Source organism: Branchiostoma belcheri, unplaced genomic scaffold, assembly GCF_001625305.1.
Source record: "Branchiostoma belcheri isolate BF01 breed outbred unplaced genomic scaffold, Haploidv18h27 scaffold124, whole genome shotgun sequence".
Classification (NCBI taxonomy): domain Eukaryota; kingdom Metazoa; phylum Chordata; class Leptocardii; order Amphioxiformes; family Branchiostomatidae; genus Branchiostoma; species Branchiostoma belcheri.
The window spans coordinates 107,528-118,447 of NW_017802647.1; the positions used below are offsets into that span (position 1 = coordinate 107,528).

Below are 10,920 nucleotides of genomic sequence, written 5' to 3' on the forward strand. Positions count from 1 at the left end.
TAAAGCACTGTGAAAATACATGTACTTTAAAAAGAACAAGACCTGACAACATAGTGCATTGCAATTGCCACGTAAAAGTTTTATACTTCACATTAATAAGCATTGCATTCAACGTTGCATGATCGAAGAAATTCTCATGGCAGATCACTGCAAAAATCAGTCACTTTTTAATCCTCATTATCATATAACCAGAAGGCGCCAACCAATCAGTAGTCCCTATTTTATATTGGTTATAACACCATAACATTTAACAGTGGTGATTAAATCCCATGAACACCGCGACTGCCGGCGACCGTTAATTGAACACGCGTTCGGTAAGAATGACCGCCGGTGACCCCAAATGTAACACGTAAAAACGATCACAAAGACATGCAATATCGCACATGATGCTTTAGTTTAGAACACCTAATGATGATAATGGTTAATAACCCACCTGTTTCTCGGTGTACATAAGGCTTTTCCAGTTGCTATAACCACCTCATGTTTGGGTGCCATGATCCTATTTAGTTCATGAGCCTAATTAATTGGAATATTCTTTGTATAATGGAGTGCCTGGCATGTCGGCAAACTACTATGCAGACACTGGGCATTCTGTTATGACTTTTGAGCAATCTGATATTCAACTACATACATCATGATACAAAGGATTTTTCAATAAATGATGAATTTTGGGAGAAATAAATTGCTATGTGGCACACACGGTGTCACTTTCACACGACCTTGAAGCTAAACACAGCACGACTGCGGTCTTTGACTCCACATTTGGCAGTCATTTCTGCTGAAGGGTACAGTTTCCCCCCAGGTTTTACAAGTACAAGTTTGAAGAAGACTGTGCCCACTGTGGGGTGCCTGTGACCCCCCATGACTAGAGGTAGTAAACTGAAGTGTGTTATGTCTTCTGGCTCAACATTTGTGCTCCAGTCTGCCAGCAGAAATGTGAGTACCAGGTCGTGTCTGTACTTTTCCATTATCAAGCACTTCTAGGAAATTGTTCAAATCTGTTTTCAGCTACCTTTGCCAAGATGGCTGGATTGGCAGAAGCTAGGTCAACCTTGACCTTGCTTCTTAACAAGGTCATCTTTACAGATTTGGTGCCAGACAACTACCTTAGCAGACACAAACCTGAGGTGTACATTTATGATTCCTGAAAGAGCTGCAGGATTTGATACCACCCCCAGCTATTACTGAAAGGCAGACTGATGCACACTGAAAGACAGACAACTCAGTAGCGTCCTCTAGTGGTTATGTTGCAAAGTGCAAGCTGATGGTTTGACTGTTGTACTTAAAGCACCTTACTTACACTTTGTTATCATCAGTCTCCTCATGACAGTTTGTCAAGTAGACACTCAGATAACATAAAGTAAAACAAGATGTCATATCAGTAGAAAGTAAGGGAATCCAGTGATGATAAGATGGTACGACTATACATTGATAATCCAAACAATTTTCTAAAGGATTCTTCATGATACACGAATAGAAAATCTGCATAGCATCTTCTTTTCAAACTGCGGATTATATGCATTAAACTCCTACTACAAAGATGACAACTGGAGCGCATTTCTATCCCAATCCTACTACAGGACCAAAGATGACTACTGAGTCCTCCAAGTTACTGAGGGAACTGTATTGTCTCTGAAGTAGTAGTCTACATTCTTTGACAAGAGAAAATGGTTTTGCTCTGTGTCAGTGTGAGTTTCAATATGTACATGATCCATAGCACATGCATACATGTACTTACAATGTATACGATACAAGCCACCAGTCTTCTCATCCAGTACGAAAATGCAATGATAGTTGTGACTTTTGTATCAAATCCTACAGTTTAACATATCAATGATCACATGTTTTATGTGTATGGCATACTGAGTATGTTGGATACAAATATATAGAAAATTTTATAGATGAGATTATTAAGAATCAGTCTTTTATGTACTGGTAGTTCACTAACATTTCAAGATATGGGTACTTGGTCCACAGTCAAAAATAAATGTTCATGAAAATATCTGCTACTCCAGGCTCCCCTCACTCAGAATGGCGCGTGCCAGGTTCCTCGCCAGCGCAAGTCTGATCAGGTCCAACTTCTGCTTCTCCACTTCCTGTTGACCCTGCAGAGGCATGATGGGAAACTCAGCATGACCCGGAAGTACAAAACAAACAACAACTGAATGTCAAGGGGCTAAACAATGCAATTAGTCATTATACAGAATCTAGAAACAAACTGTCAGAACATTACATATACAAGATAGTACGAAACAAATTAGTCCATGCCTTAGTAAGCTTGAGCTGGGCGTCATCAGCTGTGTCTCCATGGAGATATGCAGATGATCTGAAGGAAAGGCTGATGTCCTCCAGACAGTTCATCAGCTCATAGGTCTGCTGGGTGCTGAAGATGACCTGCAGGGCATTAACGGAAACATTCAACATCAGCATCGCATCCTTGCCATTCTCAACCTGCAGTTCTCTACTGCATGTACATGTACCAGTTGTCTACTGTGACACAGCAGCACAGTCACAAGACACGTCATGCCAGCAAGAACACATACAGACAGATTAAACCAAAAACAATCACTACAAAAAAGACACTTATGTACAGATCGATTTCTAGCTGGAACAGTCTACTGTATCATGTGTAATCTGCACCCAAAACAATTTTCTGGAAGATATTGTACTTGTATGTCTAAATTTGTAAATAGTTGTTTTTTGCATTCTGATCTGTCATGTATTTGTTCCATAATGTCTCTTAAAAAACTCCAGGAAGAATAACATTGTAGACAAATGTGTAGGGAGCTATAAAGTATCCAAGTACATGTCTGAACTTACTGAACATCTAATAGTATGTAGATTATCACCTAACATTAAGTGTATACATGTAGCTCAGATTTCATCAACTGTGAAAAAGGAGAAAAATGTTTTCTTACTTCCTCAGACTCCAACAGGGGGAGAGCATCTGTCAGTAATGTCAGCCAGAACCTGCAGGGATGAACACAACTTCATAGCAACAACAAAGAAGAAAACAGTGGTACAATAGTATCTACCTCCTTTCTCGGAGCAACAGTCCAGGGTTCAAATCCCACCCTACTGTAAGTGTAAGTAACTCTGAACTCACAAAGAGCAGGGATGAATGAAAAAAAGTTCATTTACAGCCTACCCAATCTACCAGTACACAATTAGACAGAGCTTAAAGTTTATGTAAGGCCAAACATGCTTTGGAAATCCCAAATCAGCTGCAATGTAGAAAAAAAAACTTGTTTTGATTGTGTATTCATATTTCTATAGTTTTATAAGGACCATAGCAACTTCTCACTTTGCATACAGCTGTCAAAAGGGAAGAACAACCCTTTTCTAAGGGGGCAAAAATGCATGCCAGAGTGTCAACTGTCCAGATCATGTACAACAGACATACTTTTTGGGAGCCATCCTATTGGTCAGGAGCTGCAGAAGCAGATTGGCTGCGGACTTGAACTCTCGCTCCTCGTGAAGACGGTGGAACTCACGGTATTTACCTGCAGGGAGGACGGCTTCATGGGCTTAGAACTTAACATAGATTTGGTAGTTGTTTGCTAACATTAGTGTCTCTTTTACCATAATTGGTGGTAGTTTGCCAAACATTAGCATGCCCTTTCCATATTACCACATTCAGTAGTTATTGCCTAACATTAGCATGTCATCATCATATGACCATATTTGGTAATTATTTGGCTAACAGTAGCACATATCACCTTTAAATGATCATATTTGGTAATAATGTGCCAGAAATTAGTTAACAAATGTCATCTATATACAGGGAGAGTATGACCAGATTTGGTAGTTGTTTGGCTGACAGTAGTGTGTGTCACCATTATATGACAATATTTGGTAATCATGTGCCTAAGATTAGCATGTCATCTATATATGACCATATTTGGTAAATCATGTGCATGACATCAGCCTATGTCCTGTATATAATGGCCATATTTGGTAGTTGTTTACCCAGAAATGTGAGCCTATCACTGAGCACCATGGCTGTCCCCAGGTTGTCCAGTAGGTCCAGACTAGAGAAGCCACCCTTACTGCTGTACTCTGACAGGAAACGGTCGGCAAGAAATGTTGCAAAAGATGCATCCTGGAACGGAAGGGGTGCCATCATACTCAAGGTCAATCTTATCTGATACAAGACCTTCAAATTGGCAGTCTTGTTTAAAGACTTTCGACATTACTAACCTTTGAAGTAGTCAAGATATTCTATACCGCATTATGAAGATAATAGCAAATTTCAACAGAACAGAACAGAGACATTGTTAGCAAATATATCACATGTAATACACATACCTTTGACCGGAGAGCCCATGACAAGGCTGAACCTAGTCTCTCATTCCGCAATGCTCGTACCCCCATCACCTTACAGATGCTGTGGGCTGGAAAAAAAATTTAAAAATTGAGTGTCGTTTTCTATATCAGAACTGAACTTACTAACACAGTGAAACTCCCAGGTCATCATTTTGGTACAGTTGCATCTTGTACATTGTACTTACATATGTCCTTCATGTCTCTCTTTTCACACTCCCTCAGAACTTTCAGTGCCTTTCGTTCTGTCTGCAAAGGTAGACGTTCCAGGTAGAACTCCAGATAGTACCTAGGGTGGAGAGGGGGGCACAGTTATCAATACTTGATACATGGACAATCACATTCATAAAGATAAAAAGACATTTTAATAGTGCTTTTAAAAACAACAGATTCTGAAACGAATATTTTTCCTTACCTTCCGAACTCAGGGCAGTAGTCCAGATAGCTTGCGCCCACCTGCCATAGACTGGGGTGAGACATCAGACTGGAGGCATAGTCCAACAGTAGGAACTCACGCAGGTTGGATCCATAACTACAATACACGAAAATAAAACAAGCTGCAGTTTCATAGATGGAGAGATGGATTCTGCTAGATGGAGCCAATGTCTAATCACCAATGTCTAACAGTAGGAACTCTCGTAGATTGGACCCATAACTACAATGCATGAAAACAAAAATGAAGCTGCAGTTTTGCAGGGCTCTACTAGGTGGTGCCAATGTCTAATACAATCTTAATGGTTGAATCCTTCACACCAAATCATTCAGAATACAGCGTGCAGTATTGTATGTGGACACTGCTAAAATTACATTATGATGAGTGACTTACTTGAGACTGTGAGACTCCAGTTGTCCACACTGGAACAGGAGGTCTGCAAGATGAGCCACGAACCACCAGTTCCCAAGAAGGGAACTGTACAGGGACAGAACAACACTTTTCAGTACTGTAAATCTTATGCATTTCAATGGAAAAAGTACCCCAAGAGTACAATTTAAAAAAAAAGTTGGAAAAATAGAACATGCCTGCCAGAGGTGCTTTTTATTATGACATTTGCAGTACCTGCTCTCCTTGATCACCTGGTGGAGGTCAAACTCAATTGCTGCCAGGAGGATGTTGTCTAGGGGTTGTAATGTGGCATGGCCATCATAAGCATCAATACATGCCTGAAAAAAGGGAACATTCAATGAACCTTTATTCTTTTAGTACATTCAAGGTGGGGTCCTGTGGCATTACATTAGAGTGCTTGACTCAGACCCAAGATTTTTACCATCCCTCCCTATTCAACATTTCTTGCAGGAAGAAGTCTTCCCACCTTGACGTGGTACTGCAGGTCGAAGGCCTTGACAGTAGGGTTACAGTACAGCAGTTTGGACACCAGCATCTGGTACCATGTCTCTGTCAGGTCTCTGTGGAAGGAGGTAAGAAGATGTGTGATAAAAGACAGTAACAGACAAGTTCTGGTTAACAATCTAAATTAGAACATAGCAAATTCAGGCCTATAGTGAAAGTTCATCTGTGTTGGTAGAAGTCATTATGAAGTTCTAAACTGTAATTTGTAACACAAGAGAATGAAAATATTGGACTTACCCAAATTTGACTGTGCAACTCCTATCTCTGTCAAACAATTAGCATTCCTTGAGAAAGACTGGAGTTGCACAGTCGAATATTTGGGTAAGTCCAACCTCTTGTGTTGGAAATTTTTTAGCAATATTTTGGACCATTGTTTACAACAGTCTTATTTCTTGTGACTGAGGACTTGAACATTTACTTAGCTACAAGATTTCTTCAGACTTACTTAAGATCCAAGAACACATCTTCGTCTCCACACAGTATCTGTAAAATAAAGGGAAGGTTAGCTGTAAAGGCAAGATCAAAGTACAATAAAACAGATTTCCTTTACCAGAACACATTGGGAGTGCTGAACAAGCCCTTGTTGATAACTCACTCTACATATGGTCTCCAGGTTCTTGTTTGTGTTAAACTCTCCCTCTGAGTAGCGCCGGCGACATTCGTCCTGCCAATGGCGCCACTTCATGTCGAACTCTGCCAGAGACTGCCCTGTATATAACTGGAAAAAGTACCCAAAAGTTGTAAATCTAATATGTGAAGCAATGCCTGTCTTCATATAGGACAGTGGCTGGTTTCACTGCACTTCAAACAGCCTCCTATGTTGTTTTACAACAGTACTTGTATGTAAGATGATTAGCATAATAGTTATCCTATGACAGAAACGTGGCTTACCATTGGCTACTCCTACATGTAAATCTAATCATCTTCTATGCATACCATCGGATGATAAGGCATCTTCCAACAGACTGTAAAAATAATTTAGTAATTCTATAGAGGTTTGAAGTTGCTGTACTTACTGTACAATGGTTGTTGTACTTACTGTGAAGAATGGCATTTTTCTGAGGAGCTCATCGATGCTGGCATATTCCTGTGTGAAACACAAATGACAAAGAGTGAGAAAAACAGATAAAAGATTTCTACACCCACCAAGGGAAACAAAAAGCTAGTGATTATGTTCAGTGAACAAACTAGACCTTCACCTTAACAGTTGACTGAAAACACTAACTCTGCCATTCAAAACAACCACACAATTCTGCAGTACTGCAGTAAAATTTGTAGAGGGTTTTTAAAAAGCTTTGTTTAGGGTTATCATACTCACATCATACACATCCATATTCCTGTTTGGGTCCAGGGACAGAAGTTTTCTTGCTTCGTCATTTCTGCCCTGAAGAACGTAGAGGTAAACCTGGAAGACAGAAGAATATTTAGAGACTCTTATGTTACGGGACCATTATAGTACCAATAATATTTCAAGATTTAATATTCCTAGCAGGTATATGCTAAAATGGTTTTCAGGTTTACAACATGCTATAACAACATGACTAATAAATTACAGGGTACATTTATCCATCTGTTCTATTGATGTTTTTAACGAAGACTGAGGTTTGATACATACAGCAGACCAGTAGCTGTCATGTAAGTGGGGGGTGTCTGAAGTCGTTGCCTCATTGGCATATCCATCAGCTTCATTGAAGTGCCATTTTACCCAGTCCAGGAGCTGTGCCAACACGACGCCACCTAGCAACACAGGAGAAAAATGCACCTAGCTGTCAGTATACCATCTAAAACTGCAATTACGAGAAGAGGAAAATGAACACTAGTCATTTCTCTATGATGATGATGAATGTATGGAAAAGTGCCCTGTCAATGTTAGAAATACCCATTTGCAGTATGCATTTTGAGAGACACTTTCAATACTGTGGAAGAAAAATTAACCAACCTGCAATTTTGCAGACTGAAAAAATCAGGCCAGGAGTTTGCTGGTGTATAAAAGCGTTTGTATTTACTAGTAGTAGTACTGATTCTATGATATACAAGAATTGTGGTTGCATTTTTCAAATTGCATGTAAAATGTTTGCCAACATGCAATTTTGTAGATGCCATGGGTTTAGACATTTAAGTGTGTTTGCAGAAAGTATTTCCAAATTGCAGACTAAAATTTTAACATCCTGCAATATTGCAGATAGTGCTGTGTACCGGTTCGCTGGACTGGTTCTGGACTTGTAAAAATGTTTAGGTTCAAGTCCAAAAAACCTAAAAGTCAAGAACCTATTCCGGACTTATTACAAAATAAAAAACAAAAACATGTCACATATGCCCTTTCTTTCCAAGCTACTTAAAACCTTCCATATATTGCAAAATCTGTGCTGCAAAATGAAGAAAACATTGCCATCGGGCATTGTCAAGTGTCAACCTCCATGTTATATGGCTAAAGCTTTGCCCAAACAATATTGCAAGGTTGCCAACATGCAATTTTATATATGCCATGGGCTTAGGTCTGGATTTTCGAGTCCATAACTGAACCTAAACCTCTAGATTGAATCCGGACCTGAACCTAAATGTGGGTTTAGGTACACAGCACTAATTGCAGAACACTGAAAAACCTATTTCTACCACTGCCTGTACAATGTAAGAGTGCAGCAGCGCCACCTGGCAGAGTCTCCACGAACAGGATCTCACACAGGCTCCAGATGAGCTCCACCATTCTGTAGATCTCCACCTGCATGCCGTACTCCTCCGCAGTCGCATCGTCACGCGCAGACTCCTCCGCCTGCTTCAGCTGCATCAGGCACGCCCGGATCACTGACCGGTAGTTCCGACTGAACTTCACCAGTCTGGGTAAACAGTAAACAACAGCAGGTAAACAAGAAAATTGTTACTCAAGCAACGGGTTAGATTTTGAAAACTGTCAGATCCACTGCTTTTTTCAGTGACAGTTAGGCAGAGTTAGATGGTGTTTGGGAGGCCATATTCAGCTATGTTTGACAGGAGTCTTACACACCATACCAGCATCAAGGGGACCACTCAAAATATTCAGTCAAAATCTCACAAACCATTGAAACCAATCAGAGGCCACAATGGGAAAGTGTAAGAAGAGTTGCAGTCTAACTTACTGAGGTTTCCTATTGGTTGTTGTGGTGTCTGGTTGGTGATGTTGAAGGGATACAAAAGTTCCTGCAAAAAGAAGTACAACATGTTAGGTTCAGTAAACCATCCATTGTCTACAGCACTAAAATGAGCCTGCTAAAATGGCTACTGTGTCAATGGCTAAAACTCAGTTGTAAAAATGAGTGAACAATAATGAATAATAATGATAAATTGATACAGCCCAGTAACTATCTGATGAAACTATAAAGATCCATACTCTTCTTTAACCCTCAGCCTGCTAAGGTTGCCGCTTGAGAATTTACCAAAATTGAGCATTGATAATATTTAGGAGGTTTGGCAAAAGGGAAAGTTAAAACGGTACCCTAGGATTTTTTACAACAGTTGGAACTAATGTTGTTACCATGTGTCTCGTTGATGAGTTTCCTGATGATGGGGTTATTGACCTCCTGAGTGCCCCACCTCACTTCATGCACCAGTGGACTCTCCTGGATACCCGAGGTCACACCTTCTGTGGGGGAAAGAAATATCAGTCTTGAACAGATGGAACCCTAACTTAGGGTTACGCTAACCCTAATTTAAGGTTACAGATATTTTGGGTTTGAGAAGGTTGTAGTATAATGGAGGCGTGAGTACTTGCAGGAAGTATTTCCCAATTGCAGAACAAAATTTTGACTCTTCTGCAATATTGCAGAGCACTGAAAGGAAGTATTTCTACCACTGCATGCCCGTAACCAGGGGGGGTTCTGTGGGTTCGGAAGAACCCCCCCACAAGGCTCAAAGGTCCACTTTTTGGTCCACTTTTTATGTAAAGGTCCACTTTTTGGTCCTCATTTTATGTAAAGGTCCACTTTTTGGTGCACATTTTATGTAAAGGTCCAAGATTTTTCTTGAAAAGATGGACTGGAATCGTAGAAAAACTGCTCCCGTTGTCATTGAATAAAAATTTATTTCTGATTTTTTTCTTGGAAATCCTCTCAAAAATGCACGAAATGCCATTTTAGAAGGTTCATTTTTCAAAATTTTCCGAGGGTGCATGCCCCCGGACCCCCCTAGGAACGCTCGAGGTCCCCTCAAGCAGTGGGACGAACCCCCCCATTCAAAATCCTGGCTACGGGCATGCACTGCTAGGATTAGCTAGCAGGGTGGCTTGTTCATAATACCTTGCGGTGGATGGAGTGCCGCATGGACGGCCAGCTGATTCCCCGTGCCCCATCGTGCTGATATACCCAGCCGCAGGTGGGGATCAGGGATGGTCTGGGGAGTAAGGAGATGAGTGACATTAAAATAAGAAAAAAAAAGGCACCAGAATACTTACTAAGGTGAGAATCTTAATGTCTGTAGTATCTATATCTATATCTGTACTGTTATCTGTACAGCCGGTATAACCACCCTTCGGCATAACACACCAACTTCGCAGAAATGCGGCGTGGCGGCACCTGGCTACATTTTTATTTACACCGATCGACTTGTTACACCTAACCCTTGAACATCTAACTCTAGACATTATTCAAAGCTATCTAATGATAATGCCCTTTCTGTACTTACTGTACTGTACTATAGTACAGTCTTTTTAACATCATACTGCTGCATATTGAGAAATCTAGGGATTAATCGATGGAAAAATTATGGTGACAAAAAGAAAGATTACAACATTAACTATGTTTTCAGTTGGAAGGAAGGAATTTAGGTATCTTACTTGATTTTAATATCATTGTGCATTTATCAATAATATAGTGCGAAAAGTGCTAAGACCACATTCAGTACCCCTAAAATAAGTAAAAACTAAGCCTGAGGCTATTGACAGGATCGTCCTGTCAACAGCAGGAAATACTGCACTGCTGACAGGATCGTCCTGTCAATAGCAGAAAATATTGCACTGCTGACAGGACGATCCTGTCAATAGCAGAAAATATTGCACTGCTGACAGGACGATCCTGTCAATAACAGGAAATACTGCATTGCTGACAGGATCGTCCTGTCAGCAGTGCCATTTTTGGCACTATTGACAGGATTTTTTAAATCTTCCATTTTGGGCTCTATTGACATGATTTCTTCTTTGTTTTCATTTTTAACCAGTCAGAAGGCATATGCTACTGTACTGCAGATTAGGCGTTTCACGATGGCGGCTATCATCACGTTAA

At 40.4% G+C, this 10,920-nt stretch overlaps 1 protein-coding gene across 4 annotated transcripts in view; it reads right to left on the reverse strand.

Annotated features, from left to right (window-relative positions):
* Positions 1-1,613: 1,613 nt before the first annotated feature.
* The window catches only part of LOC109463325 (nuclear pore complex protein Nup85-like), an 11,724-nt gene continuing 2,417 nt past the window's right edge, over positions 1,614-10,920 (reverse strand). For 2 of the 4 annotated variants that reach the window (XM_019760097.1, XM_019760096.1), the window contains exons 4-21: positions 8,785-8,845; positions 8,321-8,505; positions 7,287-7,408; positions 6,990-7,076; positions 6,711-6,758; positions 6,267-6,389; positions 6,117-6,154; positions 5,634-5,727; positions 5,381-5,484; positions 5,150-5,233; positions 4,739-4,855; positions 4,512-4,612; positions 4,309-4,394; positions 3,970-4,102; positions 3,404-3,503; positions 2,919-2,970; positions 2,269-2,394; positions 1,614-2,105 (exon numbers count right to left, since the gene is read on the reverse strand). In XM_019760097.1, the coding sequence (XP_019615656.1) occupies positions 2,007-2,105; positions 2,269-2,394; positions 2,919-2,970; positions 3,404-3,503; positions 3,970-4,102; positions 4,309-4,394; positions 4,512-4,612; positions 4,739-4,855; positions 5,150-5,233; positions 5,381-5,484; positions 5,634-5,727; positions 6,117-6,154; positions 6,267-6,389; positions 6,711-6,758; positions 6,990-7,076; positions 7,287-7,408; positions 8,321-8,505; positions 8,785-8,845 (1,760 nt within the window). In that variant the 3' untranslated portion in view covers positions 1,614-2,006. Of the gene's footprint in view, positions 2,106-2,268; positions 2,395-2,918; positions 2,971-3,403; positions 3,504-3,969; positions 4,103-4,308; positions 4,395-4,511; positions 4,613-4,738; positions 4,856-5,149; positions 5,234-5,380; positions 5,485-5,633; positions 5,728-6,116; positions 6,155-6,266; positions 6,390-6,710; positions 6,759-6,989; positions 7,077-7,286; positions 7,409-8,320; positions 8,506-8,784; positions 8,846-9,179; positions 9,288-9,939; positions 10,034-10,920 lie in introns of all 4 variants that reach the window. The other 2 variants (XM_019760094.1, XM_019760095.1) reach the window with 2 other exon arrangements.